Genomic DNA, 26,747 nt, shown 5'->3' on the forward strand with positions numbered 1-26,747 from the left:
CACAAAATTAAAAAAAAAAAAATTTAAATAAAATATTCATCTCATCTCATTATCTCTAGCCGCTTTATCCTGTTCTACAGGGTCACAGGCAAGCTGGAGCCTATCCCAGCTGACTACAGGCGAAAGGCGGGGTACACCCTGGACAAGTCGCCAGGTCATCACAGGGCTGACACATAGACACAGACAACCATTCACACTCACATTCACACCTACGGTCAATTTAGAGTCACCAGTTAACCTAACCTGCATGTCTTTGGACTGTGGGGGAAACCGGAGCACCCGGAGGAAACCCACGCGGAGAACATGCAAACTCCACACAGAAAGGCCCTCGCCGGCCACGGGGCTCGAACCCGGACCTTCTTGCTGTGAGGCGACAGCGCTAACCACTACACCACCGCGCTGCCCTAAATAAAATATTAATTTTTAATAAACTGTCAAGCATTTTTTTTAATTTAAACACTACTGTGTTACTGACAGTTTGTGATCAGATTAATGTATATTGTGAAATACTGCTATCCACCTACTTCCGTATACATGAACTGAGAGATGCCCATGATTGGCTCGTGTCACTGTAATTGACGAGAGAGAGTATACCACTTTTTAAAAATGGCAGGAAATGTTTTAGCCAATCAGAAGTCTGTGTTTCAAACAAATAGTCCTTTTACAATTATTTTAATAGGAGCCGCCATTTTGTTTTGGGGTGGTCCGGGGGCTGTCCTAGGGTGGGTCTTTCAAAAATGGACCCGACTTAAAAACTGTTAACAAGAGTTAACCCCACCCTCCCTGAGAGTACAGGCTGTCTCAAGCTCCCGATGGGTTCAAACAAGCAAACATTTTTTTTTTCTGTTGTGCCACTCGGGACCATTTGTCATGATTTTTGTTATCAGTTGTCTCCTTAGAGTGAAACATCGTACAAATCAATCTAAAGTTCCTCTGACTGATCATTTTTATCCTATCATGAAATATTTCTGTGGCGATGAAACGGTCACTTTCACCATCGTCACTCACTGACCCTTTGGAATCACTTTTCCAATTGATGGAAAATGAACTCGTGTTTTTGGTTCATGTTTGGACCAGTTCTTATTTTGTTTTTTAAATAATCTAATTCCTTTAATCTTTTATAGGTTGAAGCAAAAGGCTGTGACTATGTTGTCTTGTGGCTGGATTGTGATAAAGAAGGAGAGAACATCTGTTTTGAGGTAAATCTTAGTCCAGTATCATTGATGAGTCTCACTGGTTATATAGCAAATGCATAGATGGCGGGGTTTTTTTGTTTTGTTTTTGTGCGTGTGATTTAGGTTTTGGACGCCATCCGGCCGGTGATGAATAAGCCTTACGGTAACGAGCGCACTGTGTACCGGGCCAAGTTCAGTTCCATCACCGACACCGACATCTGTAATGCCATGAACCGACTGGGAGAACCCAACAAGAACGAGGCTCTGTCTGTGGACGCTCGGCAGGAACTGGACCTTCGGATCGGCTGTGCTTTCACACGGTACACGGACATACGGCAGTGTGCTAGGAGTAGACGTGCCCTTTTCTGGAATCTGACTTTGGGTTTTGCTACTTAGTCTTTTATATATTTTATATATATGTACATACTGTATGAGGAGAAATGGTATTATGGTTGTTGGCATTTCATGGTCCTTTAAAACGTTACCATGCCAGGACTTGTTCAGAGGTTTAGCAGTAGCTTTTAAAATTTTTATGAGCCAATAGAAACCAGGTGGGCGGGCCCTTTGATCAGTAAAAAAAAAAAGAGGAGCTGGTTATTTCTTACTGTTGCTTGGTGAAAAAAAAATAGACATCTTTTCTACAGATATACAACCCCGATTCCAAAATAGTTGGGACAAAGTACAAATTGTTAATAAAAACGGAATGCAATAATTTACAAATCTCAAAAACTGATATTGTATTCACAATAGAACATAGACAACATATCAAATGTCGAAAGTGAGACATTTTGAAATTTCATGCCAAATATTGGCTCATTTGAAATTTCATGACAGCAACACATCTCAAAAAAGTTGGGACAGGGGCAATAAGAGGCTGGAAAAGTTAAAGGTACAAAAAAGGAACAGCTGGAGGACCAAATTGCAACTCATTAGGTCAATTGGCAATAGGTCATTAACATGACTGGGTATAAAAAGAGCATCTTGGAGTGGCAGCGGCTCTCAGAAGTAAAGATGGGAAGAGGATCACCAATCCCCCTAATTCTGCGCCGACAAATAGTGGAGCAATATCAGAAAGGAGTTCGACAGTGTAAAATTGCAAAGAGTTTGAACATATCATCATCTACAGTGCATAATATCAAAAGATTCAGAGAATCTGGAAGAATCTCTGTGCGTAAGGGTCAAGGCCGGAAAACCATACTGGGTGCCCGTGATCTTCGGGCCCTTAGACGGCACTGCATCACATACAGGCATGCTTCTGTATTGGAAATCACAAAATGGGCTCAGGAATATTTCCAGAGAACATTATCTGTGAACACAATTCACCGTGCCATCCGCCGTTGCCAGCTAAAAGTCTATAGTTCAAAGAAGAAGCCGTATCTAAACATGATCCAGAAGCGCAGACGTCTTCTCTGGGCCAAGGCTCGTTTAAAATGGACTGTGGCAAAGTGGAAAACTGTTCTGTGGTCAGACGAATCAAAATTTGAAGTTCTTTATGGAAATCAGGGACGCCGTGTCATTCGGACTAAAGAGGAGAAGGACGACCCGAGTTGTTATCAGCGCTCAGTTCAGAAGCCTGCATCTCTGATGGTATGGGGTTGCATTAGTGCGTGTGGCATGGGCAGCTTACACATCTGGAAAGACACCATCAATGCTGAAAGGTATATCCAGGTTCTAGAGCAACATATGCTCCCATCCAGACGACGTCTCTTTCAGGGAAGACCTTGCATTTTCCAACATGACGATGCCAAACCACATACTGCATCAATTACAGCATCATGGCTGCGTAGAAGAAGGGTCCGGGTACTGAACTGGCCAGCCTGCAGTCCAGATCTTTCACCCATAGAAAACATTTGGCGCATCATAAAACGGAAGATACGTCAAAAAAGACCTAAGACAGTTGAGCAACTAGAATCCTCTATTAGACAAGAATGGGTTAACATTCCTATCCCTAAACTTGAGCAACTTGTCTCCTCAGTCCCCAGACGTTTACAGACTGTTGTAAAGAGAAAAGGGGATGTCTCACAGTGGTAAACATGGCCTTGTCCCAACTTTTTTGAGATGTGTTGTTGTCATGAAATTTAAAATCACCTAATTTTTCTCTTTAAATGATACATTTTCTCAGTTTAAACATTTGATATGTCATCTATGTTATATTCTGAATAAAATATGGAATTTTGAAACTTCCACATCATTGCATTCCATTTTTATTTACTGTTTGTCCCAACTTTTTTGGAATTGGGGTTGTACATTGTTGGTTGTTGGAAAATTGTTTTTTGTTTCTGCTTGCTAGGATTTTTTTTTTTTTTGTTAGCAATATCGCTTATTTATTCAATCCTCATTTTTAATCCACCCTCATCCTTGGTCCAGGTTCCAAACCAAGTATTTTCAGGGAAAATACGGGAATCTGGACTCCTCTCTGATCTCATTCGGCCCATGCCAGACACCGACGCTGGGGTTCTGCGTGGAACGCCATGACAAGATCCAGTCCTTCAAACCTGAGACGTACTGGGTCATCCAGGCCAAGGTCAACGTCCAAATCATAATGTCAACGATGCAGAGATGGACAATGCTATTTAAGTATGTGAGTTTCTCATTCTTCATGAGTTGTTTTGTTTGTTTGTAAACGCAGGTGTTTAAAGGGAAGGAGAGTCCGATCACTTTGGATTGGGATCGCGTGCGGGTGTTTGACCGAGAAATCGGACAGATGTTTGTCAACATGGCAAAGTCAGCAAGAGAAGCCCTGGTGTGTCCTCAGTCTCCTCACTGCCTCTGAATGCCTTTTCAATGCAATAGCTTCGAGTGTCCTGTACGTTAAGACTTCCGTCTTGTTTCTCAGGTTGAGTCGGTCAGTAAGAAAGAGAAAGCCAAGCAGAGACCGCTGGCCTTGAACACAGTGGAGATGTTAAGAGTTGCGAGTTCTGCTTTGGGTAAGACGCCTTTTGTAATAAGCCCACTTTCTGGAAAAGTTATTAAAGCTGCAGTATGTAATTTTTTTTTTCCCTTAAAAACTGAAACTTTTTAAGTTCTTGTGGTGAATCAACCTGGAAGTCATCATGGCAAACCTTAGACACACGTTACAGCTTGGTCAGTTATGCAGTTTACATATACATGCTTTGTGTTTGTATGTTTTATGAATTAATGTATATATGAAGGGGAGGCACATTCCTTAAAACGTAAATAACCAAAATACAGGAAAGCACACAGAACACACACCACTGATCAACTAGTCAGACAGCATTATCGTGATAACTAGCTCAAACAACTCCAGTACTGGACTGGCTATCATCATAGCTAATTAGTGAACTACAGAAATGTGTTATTTGTTCAAAAATTGTATATATGGCAAGCTGTCTAGGCACTTTCTCTCTTCTCATCTCGTTATCTCTAGCCGCTTTATCCTGTTCTACAGAGTCGCGGGCAAGCTGGAGCCTATCCCAGCTGACTACGGGCGAAAAGCAGGGTACACCCTGGACAAGTCGCCAGGTCATCACAGGGCTGACACATAGACACAGACAACCATTCACACTCACATTCACACCTACGGTCAATTTAGAGTCACCAGTTAACCTAACCTGCATGTCTTTGGACTGTGGGGGAAACCGGAGCACCCGGAGGAAACCCACGCGGACACGGGGAGAACATGCAAACTCCGCACAGAAAGGCCCTCGCCGGCCACAGGGCTTGAACCCGGACCTTCTTGCTGTGAGGCGATAGCGCTAACCACTACACCACCGTGCCGCCCCACTTTCTCTCTTTTGTGGCGTAAAATTGTAGCTGAACATTATGCACGCCTTCAGAAACTGTCAACAAATCCACCAACCCAAGCAGCTCCAACAGAGTTTTTATTACATTATTTCTAGAGAGACAGAAGCATTACTTTTTTTTTTTTTTAATCCACGGACACATTAAACATCAGTTATAATGTATATTTGTAACTTCAGTACAGTTTCAAGCACATTTCCGTGTTGTGTGTGTGTGTGTGTGTGTGTAGGGATGGGTCCTCAGCATGCCATGCAGGTAGCTGAGCGCTTGTACACACAAGGCTACATCAGCTACCCTCGCACTGAGACCACCCACTACCCTGAGAACTTTGACCTCAAGGGAACGCTAAGGCAGCAGGCCAGCAACTCTTACTGGGCCGAGACGGTGAGGCTTATCAGGGACACGCTTAACTGTGCCTAAATGCATTTCTCTCACATTTCCCTTACTATCAACAGAATGATTTGATAAACTATATACAGTGTCTTGTCTGTTTTGTCACATTACAAACTGGAATTAAAATGGATTTTTGGGGGGTTAGCACCATTTGATTTGCACAACATGCCTACCACTTTAAAGGCGCAAATTGTTTTTTTTTTATTGTGACACAAACAATAATTAAAGCCTCAGTCACAACTGGCCGTACGTGCTCCTACGGCCGGTCTACATGCAAGAAACGCACGGAAGGCGCGCGTGAAACGCATGGAGGGCGCGCGTGTGACGTGCTGATTTTCGAGCCATAGACTGGCCGCAGACCGGCTGCAGAGGTTCTTTGTCATGTCAAACAAACTCTACGGGCGCTTACGTTTTTTTCAGGTTGCAAGACAAACTTACGGCCAACGTGCGTCTTTCTCCACGAACAAAAAAAACGCAGCGATTTGGGAGACGCCAAAAATCGCACGGTCAAAAAATCGTACGTCCGGTTGTGACCTAGGCTTAAGATGAAAAAACAGAAATCTGGAGTGTGCATAGGTATTAACCTCCCCTCCAAAAAAAAAGGGGGGGGATCAATACTTTGTAGAGCCACCACATCTAGCCATTGGGATTTTTGCCCATTCCTAAAAGCAAAACTGCTCCAACTCCTTCAAGTTAGATGGGTTGTGTTGGTGTACAGCAATCTTCAAGTTATACCACAGATTCTCAATTGGATTGAGGTCTGGGCTTTGACTAGGCCATTCCAAGACATTTAAATGTTTCTTTTTAAACCACTCCAGTGTAGCTTTAGCAGTATCTTTAGGGTCATTGTCCTGCTGGAACGTGAGCCTTCATCCCAGTCTGAAACCTCTGGCCGACTCAAACAGGTTTTCCTCCAGAGTTGCCCTGTATTTAGTGCCGATCAGCTTTCCTGTCCCTGCAAATAAAAAACATCCCCACAGCATGATGCTGCCACCACCATGCTTCACTGTAGGAATGGTGTTCTCAGGGTGTTGGGTTTGCACCACACATAGCATTTCTAAGATGGCCAAAATGTTCAATTTTAGTCTCATCTGACCAGAGAATCTTCTTCCATGTGTTTGGGGAGTCTGCTGTTGGGCAAATTCCAAATGTGTGTTCTTATTTTTTTTTTTCTTTAAGCAATGGCCACTTTTCCATAAAGCCCTGTTGTGTGTAATATAAAACAAATTTTTGCAGTGTTGTTAATTTTTTTTGTCAATAATGTTCATGCGAAAACAGGTGCGAGCTCTAATTGCTGAGGGCATTAACCGACCCAGGAAAGGTGTGGATGCAGGAGATCATCCTCCCATCACCCCGATGAGGGCTGCCACTGAGAGTGAGCTCGGTACGAATCCACATATACAGCGTACACACACAATATAACCATGTTCTAGCAGATGGAACAGATTTATTTGTGTACATGATGTGTATCATTTCAGGAATTCACTCTTGTTGAATTTTAAATTGCTCTCTGTGCAGGCAGTGATGGGTGGCGTTTGTATGAGTACATCACACGTCACTTCATAGCCACGGTCAGTCAAGACTGCAAGTACCTGCAGACCACGATTGCTTTCCAAATCGGCACTGAGGGATTCTCCTGTACCGGCAAAACTCTTCTTTCTGCAGGTGTGTGTACCTATGCTTTAGCCAGTTATGTTTGTAAACCATTTCTGGCTTGGCTAGTTCACAATAGTGTGATGTTTGCGTCTTTAGTTTTGCTAACAAGTCTTTTGTTAATTAGTGGAAATGTTTCTCATCCATCGTCTTGTTTATTAGTGATGTCACCTATACCCTTTTTCTGCTAGGGCAGTTTGAGGTCCAGTTTGGAGCCGGTGCCTAATCTTGATCCAGTTCTTCATGTTTCAATAGACAAAGAACTGGCTCTTGGTCAGGAAAACTGGTTCCAGAGCAGCACCAAGACTTTGCTGGTCTAGAACCAAGGGCCACTCGTGTCTTGGGCTGGGGGCAGGATTATCATGACCAACAAGACCAGCTAAAACTTTGTGACCACCATTAAAAACAAAAAAACAGAACTAGTATAGAGTTTAGTCCACCTAATTCAGTATTCCTCTGTTGTTGTTGTGCTTGGCGCTAGCGTTACTGTGAAATTAGAGACGTATACAGTGGTGTAATGACACGTCTTTATGGTGGCTCTCTCGCCTGTGGAAAAGCAAACCGGTTCTTAATAGGTTCGCAAGTTGAGCCAAATCTGAACCAGCACCAGTCCAGAACTAGGTCCTGGGTCGTGTTGATGGAAAGGGAGTACTAGATGAACTGATGTGGTTTAGGACACAGTGTGACTCTATAAACGTGAACAAAATTACGATGGAGCTGAACACGGTAATGTTATTGAGGTGGCCATCTTTAGCATAGTTTGGTATCGTTCCACCCTAGACCAAAAGGTTGACCACGGAATTGTACCAGCAGCTAATTTGCTAATTATCTTGTCTCTTATTTAACTCAATAATGATATAATTTCATTTTTAACAATAATAAAATCCAACACACTGTAGACTTAACATGCTCTATGTCTCCTCCAGGTTTTACAGAAGTGATGCCATGGCAGGGCATTGCTCTCGAGGAGGCTTTACCATCGTGTGAGAAAGGAGATGCATTTACAGTCGATGAGATTAAACTGCTGGAGAAGCAGACGAGCCCACCCGACTACCTCACCGAGGCCGAGCTCATCACGCTCATGGAGAAACATGGCATCGGTGAGAGACCAGGGGAGAGTGAACTGAGATATAGTTTACTGTAAAAGATCTGTTCACACATCAAACTGATATTCCAGCATGATCTCACTATGAATATTCACAACATAACGTTAGCTAACTTAATACAGAGTGTGTCTGAAGACATCAAGTCACCCTTTTTTTTTAAATGTCGTATGTTCTCCATCTTTTGCCACTTGAGGGTTCTGATATTGCTAACTATAGTTTGGATCATTCTTGAGCACATGAGAGGAGAGTGAAGTGGACGGGGAACCCGCAGTTTGAATGGGGGATGTTTCTGCATGGTCCTAGCGTCTGCACTCTCTCCAGTCTTTGAGCAGGCGCTCTTTCTGCGTGGTCCTAGTGCCTGCACTCTTGTGTTTTTATTTATTTTATTTTTTCTCCTCGGACCTTAAAATGTGTGTAGTTTGGGGGGGGCACCACCCCCACCCCAGTATAATGGTAGAGGAAACAACTGCATATGGAGCAGCATATTGACTTATTTATTTATTTTTTCCATTTTTTCATTCCTTCTTCAGGCACTGATGCTAGTATCCCCGTTCACATCAATAACATCTGTCAGAGGAATTATGTAACCGTGGAGAACGGACGCAAACTCAAACCCACCAATCTGGGAATTGTCCTGGTTCACGGCTACTATAAAATAGGTGAGTGAAGAATGAGTCGATGGTATAAAGATGCTTCCTGGTTCAATAGCTGTCATTTTGTGTATACGTCTGTTTATATTTCTGTGTTGTATTGTATATGCGTCAAAGATTCGGAGGACCATTGAGACTTTGTTAGTATTATTAGATGCTTCACAAAGCGATGAAGTCTTGTTCATCGAGACATCACAATCTGGCTCTTCTCAAAGTCGCTCAGATCCATACGCTTGCCCATTTTTCCTGCATCCAACACCTTAATTTTGAGAACTGACTTCACTTTCTGCCTAATATACATATCTCACCACATGACAGATGCCACTGTACTGAGATAATCAATGTTATTTACTTCTCCTTTCTGTGGTTTTCATGTTATGGCTGATCGGTGTAAATATCCAGTATATCTATAAATACTATTATTTAGTTGTCTCATACGTTATTTTATAGTTTTCTTGTAATATGCATGTATGATGTGTATCTATGCATGTCTCACGGTCTCATAAATACATTTTTGTTACAAGAAAACTGATGTGAGAAATGAAATAAATATGTGTTATTTACCAGCTGGGAGGTCCGTATCGTGAAATACCGTGACCGAGGTCTTGAAAGTACTGAGCAAGGCCCTCTGGGCCAAGGTCAGTTTTCAAGGCCGAGGTCACGGTATTTCATGATACGGACCGACCTTAAGCTGGTAAATAATATATATATTTTTTTTCTTTACCAAATTCTAACAGAAAACGAGAGCGCCCGAAAGGGAAAACCGAAGCAAGCCGCCATTTTGAATCCTCATTCATGGCTGTAATGCAAATGGCTTTCTCCTCGGTATAGATAGTTTTCACTGACGTCACGGCATTCCGGGGAACGCCCTCCAGCTGCCATCTTGCGGGGCTAACAAAACGGACCATCGCTACTACCGGCTACGTTATCTCGGACAAATTTATAAAGTTATATAGTCAGTTTTCTAAAATAAAGATCGATGTCGGCAAAATCAAGCAAACGGAAGTATATGGATACATTGGACGACATCTCACGACAACGGTATGCAGCCAAACTGGCCTTGATTGGGGGAATTGACCCCTACGAAGTGGACAAAGATGCATTTTCAAGTGACTATGCAGGGCTGCCATCCATATCGTACCCTGATATTGTGAACTATTTCGTGAATAGTAAAAGTGCCTACACACTTGACGACCTCAAAGCATACAAGTCGCTGGAGTCATACAATTATTTTGTCTGTGGCTGGGTCCGTGAAGTCCACCATATAAAAACAAGTGACAGTCGTGTCCTAATTACAGCCAAGGTATGTAAACATCGGAATTTTAGAGCTCTCAACACTGCATATAAATATGTGTGTGTGTATAATATCGAGTTGATTTAAGACAAATTTTACATCTATTAGTGGTATTACAGTACCATGTCAGTTCCAGTTAGGCATTCTCCAGAGATTGTTTACACGATGTTTTGGTTTCCAAAAACAAACTTAAACACAATTGATTTGTTTATTTAAACAACTTACCACTTATAAAATGATCGGAGGAGACTTTGCTGTGTTTGGAAGGCTGATAATCCTTGCGGTTGATTCTTGCAAGCCATAGATTTCTCCTTTGTATGCTGAGTTTCTTTGTTTGCTCGCCTTCGTGCTCCCGTACAGTGGGAATTCCATAAAAGCTCTGCTTGACGTCATCATCTGACCTATTACGACAGCCGTGAATACAACAGGTGTGCACCATTGCTAGCTTTAAATAGCCTGCTTGGGTTCTTTTGAAGACTTTGTACTCGCGCGTTATAATGTGTGCTCAGTGACCCGTACGGTAAGCTTGACCCGCAAGATGGCCGCCACTAGGGAATCCCCGACTCTGTGACGTCATGTGAAAATTATCTATACAAGTGCACTTCCATGGCAGGACAAAACTACATTTTGCCGCCTATGTAGTCCCCTATTTATACAAATAGGAGTCATTCAGGATTCAGCCATGTTTTTGCTTGGCGTTAGCAACAGTTAGAGGTTTTTAGCTTTCTCCTGAAATGTTTTCTTTAATTTTGTCTTCCTCAGGGTAGTAAAACTCGCTTTCGCTGTGAACACTGTCGTTATCGCTATCCATGCTGTAAAATTAATGCTATTTTGAATCCTCATTCACGGCTGTAATGCAAATGGCTTCCTCCTCGGTATACAAGTGCACTTCCATGGCAGGAAAAAAACTATATTTTGCCGCCTATGTAGTCCCCTATTTATACAAATAGGAGTCATTCAGGATTCAGCCATGTTTTTGCTCAGCGTTAGCAAGTTACAGGGTTTTAGCTTTCTCCTGAAATGTTTTATTTTATTTCTTCTTCCTCAGGGTAGTAAAACTCACTTTCGCTGTGAACACTGTCGTTATCGCTATCCATGATGTAAAATTAATGCTATTCTCCTGAGAAATGCTTGCAAAAATTTATAAGATTTTTGATAATCTTATTAATAAATCTTATAAAACAAAAGATAAATGTTGACAAAAAATTCTACTATGTTTGTTGTTGTGAACGAACGATTCGCCCGAGGTCCGTAACCGGGGTCCATACCGTAGGATACGGACCAACTCGCCAACCAATCAGAGCGCAGGATTTGATGGAAACTGCACCGCGAAAAAAATAATGGCATTTATTACAAATGCAGTGCGAAAAAAGTATCTGTAATGTGAAAATACCTTTGATATGGGCAAATTTATCTAGGTTTTTTTTTTATAAATGAAATAATATTATTCAGCCTGTTTTAGATGATTTTACATGTCAAGCTTTACGAAAGGTCCAGAAATGTGTTTAATATTATAACAGTAAATACTAGAGATGTTTGAATACATTAAAAATATTTTCACTTGCTAAAATGTAATTATTTGCATTGTGATTAAGAAAAATTAAAACTGTAATTAATTTTGTGGTATTCTGAAGACTTGGCTCTCCGTTCGGGGTGTGTGTGTGGGTGTGTGTGGGTGTGTGTGTTAGATGCGGAGTTGGTATTGCCTACTATCCGCAGTGCGGTGGAGAAGCAGCTGAATCTTATTGCTCAGGGCAAAGCGAACTTCCACCAGGTACTACAGCACACCCTGGACATCTTTAAGAGGAAATTCCACTACTTTGTCGATTCCATCGCTGGTAAGTGAATTAAACTGGATTTGTGTCTCAAAATGGATTTGGTATTACAGAATAGATTGCTAAATAATATACTGTAGAGTTGCTTTAATTGTCAAACATGGTTGATGATGGAGGTCAGAGGAAAATGGCCAGATTGGTTCGAGCCAATTGAAACTCAATCACTCTTTATAACCATGGTGAGCAGAAAAGCATCTCAACATGCACAAAACATTGAATCTTGGTTCCACTCCTGTCAGCCATGAACAGGAATCCAAGGCTATCATGGGCACGAACTGACCCAAACCGGACAGTGAGTGTATAGACAAATATTTTCAGCGAGTTGCTGCTCTTGATTGTTTTTAAACAATAATTTGCGAACATTCACATACACTCAAATTATACACACACAGTACAGGGATTCATGAAAATACATTTTCAGCATTTGATTTAAAAATGGACATTAGTAGAATGTTCCAGAGCCTCAGTTCTTTGTTCTTGGGGCAAGATGACACCAGTGTGCTTGTCAGTATGCCATCTGCCCTCTGTCTACAGCAAAATACAAAAGACTTTATTGGATTCCCAGACGGGATCTTCATATCCAATTTACACTATAATGAAGAAGAAAAAATTAATATCTATGTCATATATATATATATATATATATATATATATATATATATATATATATGGGTCCGTATTATGGTCAAAAAATAAATTTTCTAATTTTACTTTTTTTTTTTGCATTTGACGCGGTACGCGGTGGTCCGGATCACCGTATTTTCCATACAAAACGAGGGCATTAATTAATTATTTTTCCTGGATTGTGGTCCGGTTCACCGTATGCTGTATTATATTACGATATAAATAAAAACTTACCAAAATCATACTGTGTTTGTCATTTAATACGAGTTTTTTTACAAAGTCGTACATCATTTGTTATTTTTTCTCAAACCGGAAGAGAAATGCATACGTAAAACACACGCGCAATAAAAGATACCAGTTCTAACGCATGTAAAAAAGCGGGAGCTGCCACGAGGGAAGTGAAAAATAATTTTACCAACTTTCGTCATTATGTCTCAGGGTGGTTATGAACAGCTTCTAAGGAATAAGAAAAAATGTGCTAGAGACTACAAAGCAACAGAAGAAAGGGCAAAGGAAAGAATTTATTCTAAATTAGGGGAAGAAGTAGCTGAAAATTTAAAATTTATTTGTCTTCTGAACTTGGTGGTCCGGACCACACCTGAAAACGGCGTGGTCCGGACCACAACGGTAGTCCGGACCACCGCGTACCGCGTCATTTACTGAACACTCAATGTTTCTTTTGTCATGTTTAATAAGAATAAAGATAGTATCTTGCTTTATCTGGCCTCCACTGTGGAAAATTTTTTTGATTACAATTCTAATGCTTTTGTAAAATTGATATCCATATAAAATAACTACATCATGAAGAATTAAAGCCCCTCCTTCACAGATGAGTGAAAATATCGAATAAATTTCCTCTTTTTGATTGCTTGGGTTAAAAATGCCAAGTTATGATGACTGAATTGATTTATTCACTTAAATATGAATAATATGATACATTTTGGGTATTTGATATGGCGAAATAGAATACAACGGAAAAATCAAGAACACACCGGAAAGATGAGAATAACATCGGTGGTAAAAGAACAGCGACTGTACCGGCTGAAGGTCACGCGGGTCTCTGCTGCGGCGCGCGAGCAACGGGACATCACTACCGCACCGGACGGAGCGCGAGGCGGGGGCGGGGCAAAATGACTGGCCGTAGATTCTATCAAAAGTTCGATCTAAATTGACCATGGCTGCAAAATATTGGCCAAAAATACGCAAACACTACGAAATATGAAAGTAAGATGAAAAAGAAACATTCTATTGCCTTATACTGCAAGACTAAAACCAAATAAAACTGTCAAAACTCACCTTTTCAGCGATAACGTCCGAACAGATCACCCGCGTAACAGAAAGACCGCAAATGGAAGCACGATCAACTTCTAACTGTTGGAGTGGAAAATTCCATTCTACACATGCAAATTGTTAATGTGTGTCCTTCCCCGCATACAAATAACATGCTATGGTAAAAAATAGACCACAACTCACTTTGCGCACCAATCCTTAGGTGTATAAAGTTACAACTTAAAATACAATTAGTGATAACTGTAGACTTTTCAGTGGACTACAACCCCATCTCATCTCATTATCTCTAGCCGCTTTATCCTGTTCGACAGGGTCGCAGGCAAGCTGGAGCCTATCCCAGCTGACTATGGACGAAAGGCGGGGTACACCCTGGACAAGTCGCCAGGTCATCACAGGGCTGACACATAGACACAGACAACCATTCACACTCACATTCACACCTACGGTCAATTTAGAGTCACCAGTTAGCCCAACCTGCATGTCTTTGGACTGTGGGGGAAACCGGAGCACCCGGAGGAAACCCACGCGGACACGGGGAGAACATGCAAACTCCACACAGAAAGGCCCTCGCCGGCCACGGGGCTCGAACCCGGACCTTCTTGCTGTGAGGCAACAGCGCTAACCACTACACCACCGTGCCGCCTGGACCACAACCTTTTTAAGGGAATGCGATGTAGTCAGACATTTATCATGTCCCAGATCAAGCCGCCATTTTTCCACAAATTTGCAGAATTTTTGCCAAATTCTGAATATTCACATCAAAGATTTAGATTTATCTGTATTATTTCTTGCATCATTTTATTTCAAATTAAAACCACCATTCAAAACCGTATAGTTTATTGACTGAGAGTATATTTAGTGGGGTAACTCATAAATCAATAATAATAAACCTAAAGGTCACTATGATTATTGGTTAAAATACTGTCATAAATTCCAATATGCAAATATTAACTCGTGAGCCAATCACTCAGCAAGTGTTGTCTCAGCCAGCACTTAAAAGAGGCTACTGTCGAGCAACTCTTTATCTCATCGGGCAACGAGTTCCAAATTTTTACACCTCTAGTAAGAAAACGAGTTCTGAGCTCAAGCAGTCCTGCACTTGGGGAGGTGCAACAAGTCCCTTTTTCTGGTATTGTAGCCGTGAATTTGCGATCTCTTGTTGAACATGTTGCACAAATAGCTGGGTGCTAATCCATTAAGGCACTTGTACATTTGCACAACATCTGGGAGTTTTTATGCCATGTTCAAATCCTGACACTGTTGTTGTTTTATCTGTAACCACTTATCCCGTGTGGGGTCGCGGGGGGCAAGCTGGAGCCTATCCCAGCTGACCATGGGCAAGAAGCAGGGTACACCCTGGACAAGTCGCCAGCTCATCGCAGTAGCATCCCAAAAGAAGTCTGGATCATCCTCTTTGAGCAGCCATGAGCTGCTGACCTGACTCTGAACCAGCTGAGTGCGATTGGATAGTGATGTGCAGCCTGTGGCTCTGAAAGTCTTTGATACAGTGCTGGTTGTAACAGAATTCACTGTCGATCACTGCAAGGATTACATTTCAGTTTTATTTAGCTTTAAAGGGAGGAGGAATTCCTACATGAGGAATTACTTTGGGAGCCGACGGGAATGAAATTAAAATTCATGCAAAGTGCGTTGCAATTGCAATCAGTCCATTAAAGCAAAAGGGGGAAAAAACACCACCACCACTAGTGTAGTGGAATAGGCTTCATCTACAACCTCGATTCCAAAAAAGTTGGGACAAAGTAAAAATTGTAAATAAAAACGGAATGCAATAATTTACAAATCTCAAAAACTGATATTGTATTCACAATAGAACATAGAAAACATATCATATGTCGAAAGTGAGACATTTTGAAATTTCATGCCAAATATTGGCTCATTTGAAATTTCATGACAGCAACACATCTCAAAAAAGTTGGGACAGGGGCAATAAGAGGCTGGAAAAGTTAAAGGTACAAAAAAGGAACAGCTGGAGGACCAAATTGCAACTCATTAGGTCAATTGGCAATAGGTCATTAACATGACTGGGTATAAAAAGAGCATCTTGGAGTGGCAGCGGCTCTCAGAAGTAAAGATGGGAAGAGGATCACCAATCCCCCTAATTCTGCGCCGACAAATAGTGGAGCAATATCAGAAAGGAGTTCGACAGTGTAAAATTGCAAAGAGTTTGAACATATCATCATCTACAGTGCATAATATCATCAAAAGATTCAGAGAATCTGGAAGAATCTCTGTGCGTAAGGGTCAAGGCCGGAAAACCATACTGGGTGCCCGTGATCTTCGGGCCCTTAGACGGCACTGCGTCACATACAGGCATGCTTCTGTATTGGAAATCACAAAATGGGCTCAGGAATATTTCCAGAGAACATTATCTGTGAACACAATTCACCGTGCCATCCGCCGTTGCCAGCTAAAACTCTATAGTTCAAAGAAGAAGCCGTATCTAAACATGATCCAGAAGCGCAGACGTCTTCTCTGGGCCAAGGCTCATTTAAAATGGACTGTGGCAAAGTGGAAAACTGTTCTGTGGTCAGACGAATCAAAATTTGAAGTTCTTTATGGAAATCAGGGACGCCGTGTCATTCGGACTAAAGAGGAGAAGGACGACCCAAGTTGTTATCGGCGCTCAGTTCAGAAGCCTGCATCTCTGATGGTATGGGGTTGCATTAGTGCGTGTGGCATGGGCAGCTTACACATCTGGAAAGACACCATCAATGCTGAAAGGTATATCCAGGTTCTAGAGCAACATATGCTCCCATCCAGACGACGTCTCTTTCAGGGAAGACCTTGCATTTTCCAACATGACAATGCCAAACCACATACTGCATCAATTACAGCATCATGGCTGCGTAGAAGAAGGGTCCGGGTACTGAACTGGCCAGCCTGCAGTCCAGATCTTTCACCCACAGAAAACATTTGGCGCATCATAAAACGGAAAATACAACAAAAAAAGACCTAAGACAGTTGAGCAACTAGAATCCTACATTAGACAAGAATGGGTTAACATTCCTATCCCTAAACCTGAGCAACTTGTCTCCTCAGTCCCCAGACGTTTACAGACTGTTGTAAAGAGAAAAGGGGATGTCTCACAGTGGTAAACATGGCCTTGTCCCAACTTTTTTGAGATGTGTTGTTGTCATGAAATTTAAAATCACCTAATTTTTCTCTTTAAATGATACATTTTCTCAGTTTAAACATTTGATATGTCATCTATGTTCTATTCTGAATAAAATATGGAATTTTGAAACTTCCACATCATTGCATTCCGTTTTTATTTACAATTTGTACTTTGTCCCAACTTTTTTTTGGAATCGGGGTTGTACTCGGAGCTTTCTTTATCATCTGCCTCACTGTTTCTTCCACCACCCTGACTAGTTAACATCCCCACAGTGGCGACTCATGAATGTATTACCCCACTTGTCTAATATTCGATTCCTGTTTTTAAAGGTATGGATGAGTTGATGGAGGTGTCCTTCTCGCCCATCGCTGCTACAGGGAAGCCGTTCTCACGCTGCGGGAAGTGCCATCGCTTCATGAAGTATATTCAGGTCTGGACAGAGCCACTAATGACTTCTTTTAATGATTCATAATCATTATACCGGACAGCTGACAGTCACGGTTTGCTTGAATTATCTGAAAATCCTTTTTCCTCAGCCATGACTCTATTACAGGCAAAATTTGTGGCCTGTGGTTTATTAACTTCTCCACTGTGTGCCACTTTATAATAGTATGGCAATTCTGTGTTATTCAATATGCATCACGGTATATACGCTCACCGGCCACTTTATTAGGTACATCCATCCAGCCGCTGTTCTGTTTTATGCAGTTATCTCATCAGCCGATCCCTCAATGCATAAAATCATGCAGATAGAAATCAAGAGCTTCAGTTAATGTTCACTTCAAACATCAGAATGGGGGGGGGGAAAACTGTGATCTCAGTGTGACTTTTACTTTGTGCCAATCAGACTGGTTTGAGTGTTTCAGAAACTGCTGATCTCCTGAGGTTTTCACACACAGCAGTCTCTAGAGTTTACACAGAATGGTGCGAAAAACATAAAAACATTGAGTTGACTGAGGGACAGTTCTGTGGGTGGAAACGTCTTGTTGATAAAAGAGGTCAGAGGAAAATGACCAGATTGGTTTGAGCTGCCAGCTAGGATATAGTAACCCATAGCAACTCTTTACAACCGTGGTGAGCAGAAAAGCATCTCAGCATGCAACAGCAAAACACCATATTGGGTTCCACTCCTGCAGCCAAGAACAAGAATCTTAGAATAAACAACAAGTTCCTATTAAAGTGGCCGGTGAAATGTAGATACAAAACTGTAGGGTTGCATTAAAAGAGATTAAATCAGTGATGCGTTTATTGGGCATCTAGAAAAGTAAATCCTTTCACACTAAATAAAAATGGGGAAAGAAAAGTTAAAAAAATAAATAAATCTGTCATTAATTTTAAAGATTATGGACAACATTTTAACATCAAATCAACTCCAGTCAGAGTTTTTAATTTGTTATTAGGGTTGCAAAGTTCCCGGGAATTTTCAGAGTGGAAAATTTCCATGGAAATTTTGGGAATTAACGGGAATTTTGGGGAACTTTCGGGAATTTTTAAAACCAACTTTACTTAAAAATTGATACAAAAAAATAAGGTCCTTTTGTTCAGATTAGGATATTTCTCTGGGTCTCTGTTCTGTTCAGAAGAACATACAAGCAAAAACAAGCATGTAACTAATTAAACAACTGAGAAAATTAATAACCACCAAATGTTTTACAAAAACAGTTCGGGTTTTCCCTGGTACACGTATAATGAATTAAACAATAACCTTAGACTTTGTGAGAACTTACCTTCAAAAGCAACTTTAACTCGACTTATGAGTTTTTTGTTTACTAATTATACTTCAACAACTTGAATTCTTTTTTCGTTTTACACCTGGTTTGTAAACCGTATCCTGTCAAGTAATTTGCTTGCAAATGATCGGATTAGAAGTACCGTATTTTCCGGACTATACGTCGCTCCGGAGTTTAAGTCGCATCAGCCAAAAAATGCATTATGAAGACGAAAAAAACATATGTACGTCGCACCGGACTATAAGTCGCACTTTTTTGAAGGGTTATTCTATCCATAGAATCTGTGATTGTATCTGATAAGCGGCGCGTGGTTACTGCGCGACTGCATTGTTTATTTAATAAACGAACAGCTGAGCAGTGATAACGCGCCCTTTGCCCTGTAAGTAGCCTAGTCTGATTATTTTAAATATCTACTACTAACTTTAATACTATCTCTATCGTTATTACTAATAGCCTATATTATTATTATAACTAATATTAGTAGCCTATTACTGATGCATTAATCAGTTTGCTTTTAGAATATTTTTACCGGTAGGGCTTATTATCGCCCCATGGCTCTTTCATCTGTGTTATTAAAGCTGTAGTCATCATCGAGGAGTGTCATTCTTCATTTTTGTCGAATTTTATTTCATCAAATCAGAGGTCAAGTAGGCTATAGGTATATCATCTCCAAAGACAGGTACGGTAGTAAAAACAACCGTCTAGTGAAAAAAAAAACAACAACAACCGCTTTTAAATCCCCTACTTAAATCCTTAAAATGAGTCATTTAACTCATGTCTTGTGTGATCTGATCTCCAATGGTGAAATAAACCGGTTGTGATGAGTACAGTCTGTTATTTTAGAAGATAAATGTAATATATAATTTAATATATAGACTAATAAAAATTAATATTTTATAATATAATATCACGACATATTACGGTCTGTAACTGTTTGTCACTAAAGCGTTTTCTAAGATCATAACGTCTGATATTATTATTATTATTATTATTTTATGATATTATTATATTATTATTCTGAACAACTCTGCCTCCAGCGGCAGATGAAGCGCCGTTTCCTCTTCTTCTGCGTGGCTGTCGTCAGACTCAGCATCAGCTCCAGTTATTCCGCGGTGGGAAAAAAAAAAAAAACATATATACGTCGCACCGGAGTATAAGTCACATGGCCAGCCGAACCATGAAAAAAAGTGCGACTTATAGTCCGAAAAATACGGTAATGAACAATGCTATTAAAACAATGACATTAAACAGCCTTGCTCCAGATTCAAAGAAAAAAAGTGGCACTAATATATTTTACAAGCAGCAAAACTTATTTCAAGACTACTAGTAATTAGAAATTTAAATTTTTTTTTTTTGGCTTTTTCCACCCTCATTGGATAGGACAGTGTCGAGACAGGAAATGAGCGGGAGAGAGACAGGAAGGGATCAGGAAATGACCTCGGGTCAGAATCGAACCCGGGTCCCTGGATTCATGGTATGGTGCCTTATCCACCTGAGCCACGACGCCCCCAGAAATTTAAAATTTTACATTTTTTTAATATTCCTTGGTATTTTATGATGTGATACCTTTGTGATTAAATCTGTAGACAAGTCTTCAAGTTTTGTAAAATTTTGTAATAAAAATGGTCAAAATTGGGGGCGGCATGGTGGTGTAGTGGTTAGCGCTGTTGCCTCACGGCAAGAAGGTCCGGGTTCGAGCCCCGTGGCTGGCGAGGGCCTTTCTGTGCGGAGTTTGCATGTTCTCCCCGTGTCCGCGTGGGTTTCCTCCGGGTGCTCCGGTTTCCCCCACAGTCCAAAGACATGCAGGTTAGGTTAACTGGTGACTCTAAATTGACCGTAGGTGTGAATGTGAGTGTGAATGGTTGTCTGTGTCTATGTGTCAGCCCTGTGATGACCTGGCGACTTGTCCAGGGTGTACCCCGCCTTTCGCCCGTAGTCAGCTGGGATAGGCTCCAGCTTGTCTGCGACCCTGTAGAACAGGATAAAGGAGCTAGAGATAACGAATGGATGGTCAAAATTGAGTTTTTGCAAGATTTTTAGAAATCACTACTTGTTATGCAATGAGTTAGATTTCCAGTCAATTCTTACCAAAGGGTACTGTTATTATATTAAATGTTATTATATTTAGCATCTTGGAATTTCACACAAAATGTAAGAGTGGCAAGATGCTTTATTTGAAGAAAAATCCCTAATTGAGATTGAGAAGAATAATTTTTCACTGAAAAATCTGAAGATACTAATATTGAAAAACTAAAAGCCTTTTATTAATTGGCCTTTAGCAATATGTCCTGTTCTTAATTAGCACAAAACAGTACATAATTGAAAGAAAGGCTTAACATAGGTTTTAATTTGTTTTTCTGGGTGATGAAATGTTTTAAAATGTTTAAAACTTAATAAATACCAAAATTTTAAATTCTCGGAAATTCCCAATATTCCTGGGCCCTTCAAAATTCCCAGAAACTTTCCACCCTTTTGCAACCCTATTTGTTATTTTTTTAAAAAAGTTATGAAAAGTTATTGCGATACTCATGATGTCTCCAAAATGTGTATTGTATCATCTCATCTCATTATCTCTAGCCGCTTTATCCTGTTCTACAGGGTCGCAGGCAAGCTGGAGCCTATCCCAGCTGACTACGGGCGAAAGGCGGGGCACACCCTGGACAAGTCGCCAGGTCATCACAGGGCTGACACATAGACACAGACAACCATTCACACTCACATTCACACCTACGGTCAATTTAGTCTCACCAGTTAACCTAACCTGCATGTCTTTGGACTGTGGGGGAAACCGGAGCACCCGGAGGAAACCCACGCGGACACGGGGAGAACATGCAAACTCCGCACAGAAAGGCCCTCGCTGGCCATGGGGCTCGAACTCAGAACCTTCTTGCTGTGAGGCGACAGCGCTAACCACTACACCACCGTACCGCCTGCTGTTATAGCTATGAAACTAATACACATCGTGTATTGGGGGAGGAAGTGGCGGTGATGATGAGGCACCACACACATTGCAGTGTAGTCCTGTTGTGGAAGTCTGAACCTCAAAATTTGCCAAAAATATACTTCCACTAAATAAGTTGCCTTGAAGTGCCTTTATTGTATAAAACTGCACAAGCACTGAGGGATACCCAGAATATGCACTGAGGGTCTAAGTTTCTACCTTTAGTTTTTAAAGGAGACACGCAGAACCTTTATTTTTAAATACATTTCTGAGTGGATAGTGTCTCCATCCTTGACTCTTGTATGCTGCATAAATGGGAATAAAAAATATATATATATTTGAGAGTTAAAATCGACTGCAAAATTGGCATTCAAGCTGCCCCGCTGAGCCAGCCAGCCCTGAGTGCGTGATGTCACAGCGGTAACCGGTTTTAAGGCCGAGGCCTTTGACAGCTATAGACCAAAGTCATATAAATAAAAATTTATGGTGAAAGTAAGAAATCCCGTTACCGGCTTGCTCAACTAAGACTGATTTGACTTCATTGATTGTGGGTTGACTCTGATTAAAACAGGATAGGTGCTGTAACTTATGCAACATACATGTACATGCATGCATTTTCACTGATAAAACGTAAAAGGCTAATTAAATAATCAGATGAACTGAGACAATCGCATTCTGAAGCCAATTAAGTCATTTTATACCAGTAACTTAAACACACAGTACAAGTTACATGTATTAATCTAAATGCAGGTAAACAACGTGTTGTTTTTGTTGTTTTGTATCCAAATGAGAGTCGGAGCTTACCCGTCTGTGTTCTCGCTTCTTGAAGGCCGATTGTTTTGAAACAATCTGACTTTCAGTTGTTCGTTCAGTTCTCCGTTCATTCGCTTCTTCCACGTAAGGGCGAGATGGCAGCAATATCCAGTGGAGAAATCAGACGGCTGCTCCGCTCATTCTCCATTTTCTCCATACTGAGTACTCCGCCATTACTGCTCGGCTCAGGCAGTTACTAAAACCTGGAACAGGACAGGACGTCACCGGTTTTAGCAACAGATGCGGGGAGGTCACTGCCCGAGCGATAATATGTCACGTCCCGTTCCGTCCCGGGTTTTACCAACAACCCTCAGCTCACACTCCGGGAGAACTGGTGCAACTGAACTTCCTTTCCTTTTAAAAAAAATTTAAATACTTTCCTCTTCTTGTAGTTTTCTTTTCATTTAATTGTTGATACTGTACCCTCATTCAATACGGGCTTATAGCCAACACTCCTCAACAGATCAGAGGTTTCATACGAGTCTTCAGTAAAACGTGCAGAGCAGAGGAGAGACCACTTCGTAGGCGCCCAATGTGCCCATGAACAACTCGCAAAATGCATCCAAATCTTTGCAGTTTGAACATTCTTGGGCCATGAATGCAACGTAAATCCACCTTCTGTTGTGTTGCTGCACCGGCCAGCAACACATCTACGTGGTATGGCGATAAATTAGCTCAAAATGGAGGATCGGAATTGCAGTCAGCTCTGTGTTTTAGTATAGCAGAAATGGCGATGAGACCGACAGACTTCCTGCTGTGACTTCACAGACGTCAAGGTCATTCACTCAGACCGCTACCTATATGAATCACTTTAATCGTAAAAATTACTATATTAGATATATTGTTAACGCTTAAAACTATTCCTGTGCCATTCTTGAGGTCTCAAGGCATTTATCAACAAAAAGTGAGGCCATGGCTCTGCATATATGCTTTAAGTCGTGTCCCTTTTTGGGAGGCTCGCCCTAGGACCGCCCCAAAACAAAATGGCGGCTCCTATTAAAATCATTGTAAAAGAACCTTCTTTGTTTGAACACAGACTTCTCATTGGCTAAAACAGACTTTCCACTGTCTTCAAAAGAAAAACAGACCTACTCGTATTTCTTACCATATGGCATTTTAAGGGTTTTACTACCTCATGACGAGTCTGTGTTTGTCACGCAAAATGCCCTTACGATGATAAGGATCAGTGGTGAGGACCACAAAATGGTCTTGCGTGCATGCGCACACACACACTCGTAAGATCCTCGAAACATTTAAAGTCATAAATTGTTTCTAGGCTCAGCTTAATGGAGCTTAGCGCTAAAATACCTCCCAAGTATAATATAATCATAAATTGACTGCTAAATAATACAATTTCACCATGATCTTAGAAAAATAATTGCTGTAAGTAATTCAGTTGTGTGTATGTGTGTGTCAGGCCCATAAAATAGCGAAATGAGAGAGTAGTCTTTCTAAACGAGCTAACAAAGGTGCAAAGGGAACACTTCACAGTCTGACCTTACAAAAGGTGCATTCCACAATCTGGCCCTCGTAAACCGGAGCCATGCCGTCAAGATAAAAAGATAAAACCCAGAAATCTGAAGACATTCTGATGCTTTAAACAGCAATTTTGAGATCCAAAATAATCTCACAGTTCCTGTTTTCACCTACATAATAGCTGCCACATACAGCCATTCCCTCCCCAGCCTCTTTCCCTTTCTCTCACTCTCTCTCTCTTTCTTTCGCTCTCTCTCAGGGAAAAAAAAAAAAACGCAGCCTGGCATTTTATGAGAAACCGGAAAGCTCCTCTTTCCTGATAACTTTCCTGATCTGGGAAATCCTCTGATCTGGGAGACTGTTAAAAAGCGCTTAAAACCGAGTCTCCTTCTATAAATGTTAAATAAATGTCTCCGAACAAAAACATTACCACATCAATGACTATACATTTTATAACAATAACGTATTAGAACAAACACATTAATCGAAACTTATTGGTTCATATTAGAGCCAGAAGTAGTGCTGTTATACAAAAATAATGCATACCTTCTGACCAATCAGATTCGAGAAATCAACCAGGCTGTGGTATAATAATTATTAATATATCAATAGTTACTAACTACTTATTAACTGAGCATGAGGTCTTTACGGGAGAACGTCAGACCGAGGTCTTGACAGTACAGTCCGTATAAAAAGACCTCAGTCTGATATTTTCCCGTAAAGACCCAGCAAGCGAGGTTAATAAGGAGTTTATTATACATTACTGTTCAAAAGTTTGGGGTCACCCAGACAATTTTGTGTTTTCCTTGAAAAGTCACACTTTTATTTACCACCATAAGTTGTAAAATGTAGAGAAAATATAGTCAAGACATTTTTCTGGCCATTTTGAGCATTTAATCGACCCCACAAATGTGATGCTCCAGAAACTCAATCTGCTCAAAGGAAGGTCAGTTTTATAGCTTCTCTAAAGAGCTCAACTGTTTTCAGCTGTGCTAACATGATTGTACAAGGGTTTTCTAATCATCCATTAGCCTTCTGAGGCAATGAGCAAACACATTGTACCATTAGAACACTGGAGTGAGAGTTGCTGGAAATGGGCCTCTATACACCTATGGAGATATTGCACCAAAAACCAGACATTTGCAGCTAGAATAGTCATTTACCACATTAGCAATGTCTCTCATCTCATCTCATTATCTCTAGCCGCTTTATCCTGTCCTACAGGGTCGCAGGCAAGCTGGAGCCTATCCCAGCTGACTACGGGCGAAAGGCGGGGTACACCCTGGACAAGTCACCAGGTCATCACAGGGCTGACACATAGACACAGACAACCATTCACACTCACATTCACACCTACGGTCAATTTAGAGTCACCAGTTAACCTAACCTGCATGTCTTTGGACTGTGGGGGAAACCGGAGCACCCGGAGGAAACCCACGCGGACACGGGGAGAACATGCAAACTCCACACAGAAAGGCCCTCGCCGGCCACGGGGCTCGAACCCGGACCTTCTTGCTGTGAGGCGACAGCGCTAACCACTACACCACCGTGCCGCCCCATTAGCAATGTATAGAGTGGATTTCTGATTAGTTTAAAGTGATCTTCATTGAAAAGAACAGTGCTTTTCTTTCAAAAATAAGGACATTTCAAAGTGACCCTAAACTTTTGAACGGTAGTGTATGTTTGCTTGTGTTCTTCTAAGATTAAAACAGACAGTCATTATAATGAGGTGTGACGCTGCTTTCGGTCACGTCATATTTGTGATTTAGTCAAGTCACGCATGCAGAATAAACGGCTAGCGGTTTCGAAACTGAATTTCTGTTGGCAGTTAGCGGTTTCTGAATGCTCTTCGTTGCGCATTTCTTGAATAACTCTGTGACTCTTGTTTGTCTTTTGTGTTTCTTCCGTTTTTGATTCTGTTTTGATTTCCAATTAATCTTTTTTTGCTGTTTTGTTTGTTTTTGAAAACCGGCGCCTTGGAAAGAAAGTCCATAATCGCCCACAGGCATTACGGGAAGATACTGCCCACCAAGGAACCAATCAGAGCGTACGATTTTACCAGAAGTAGCTCGTGCCTTATAATAGATTGTTATATTTCTCAAATAGTATTTATTTATGCAAGTACTGTATATATGTGCTCTAATTTTTTTTCCCCATTCATTTCTTCTTATTATTATTATTATTATTATTATTATTTTTGGTCACGTAAATCATGCCAAGTAATATTTTCAGTCAGAATGATGAAACGATGCTACATTAAACTTTATGGTTCCATTGACGATGCTCTGAATGACCTTGAAGCGAATGACGCATGCATGTGCCCAACTCTTTTGAAGTCTCCAACTACAGTCCCACTGTGATGGGAATAAACATACATACACGCGCGCGCACACACAATACAGCTCTATTTTTATTTTTAAACTCATGATTTAATCATAAATGCTCTTCAGCCTTCCATTCCGTTTTAACGTATTAAACAGATGTTTATTGATTAAATTTGCGTAATAAGTAGCACCGTAACTGAATGACATTAGGCTTAGATGTAGCTATTGGACATAATCGCTGAGTGCTGACCTCACTGGGATGTTTTTGAACCTTTTAAAAGTGCTGACCTGAATTAATTCAGTTATTTAGTTTTACTTCTTGTCAAATCACGCGGTGATGTTGAGTCCTCAAGTCTAAAGTCCTGAAGTATAAAGTTTTAAAGTGATGGTAATATTTTTAATAAAGTACATTGAATAACAAACATGGAATAAAAAGATCAGTGGGGGAGGCAACCATGTACTAGCTGAACTTAAAGAAGGAAAGCACTTTTTTATAGTGTAATATATAAAGTAGCAGACCCTGTGCATCAGTTCAGTACATGACT

General features: G+C 40.9%; 1 protein-coding gene across 1 annotated transcript in view; it reads left to right on the top strand.

The window, feature by feature from the left end:
• The window catches only part of top3b (DNA topoisomerase III beta), a 61,868-nt gene that overhangs the window by 29,764 nt on the left and 5,357 nt on the right, over nt 1-26,747 (top strand). The window contains exons 5-16 of the mRNA XM_060907420.1: nt 1,125-1,199; nt 1,299-1,495; nt 3,543-3,699; nt 3,805-3,918; nt 4,012-4,102; nt 5,167-5,321; nt 6,609-6,714; nt 6,849-6,995; nt 7,910-8,083; nt 8,620-8,748; nt 11,722-11,871; nt 17,248-17,348. Of these exons, the coding sequence (XP_060763403.1) occupies nt 1,125-1,199; nt 1,299-1,495; nt 3,543-3,699; nt 3,805-3,918; nt 4,012-4,102; nt 5,167-5,321; nt 6,609-6,714; nt 6,849-6,995; nt 7,910-8,083; nt 8,620-8,748; nt 11,722-11,871; nt 17,248-17,348 (1,596 nt within the window). The remainder of the gene's footprint in view (nt 1-1,124; nt 1,200-1,298; nt 1,496-3,542; nt 3,700-3,804; nt 3,919-4,011; nt 4,103-5,166; nt 5,322-6,608; nt 6,715-6,848; nt 6,996-7,909; nt 8,084-8,619; nt 8,749-11,721; nt 11,872-17,247; nt 17,349-26,747) is intronic.

The sequence above is a fragment of the Neoarius graeffei genome, chromosome 24 (genome assembly GCF_027579695.1).
Source record: "Neoarius graeffei isolate fNeoGra1 chromosome 24, fNeoGra1.pri, whole genome shotgun sequence".
Taxonomy (NCBI): Eukaryota; Metazoa; Chordata; class Actinopteri; order Siluriformes; family Ariidae; genus Neoarius; species Neoarius graeffei.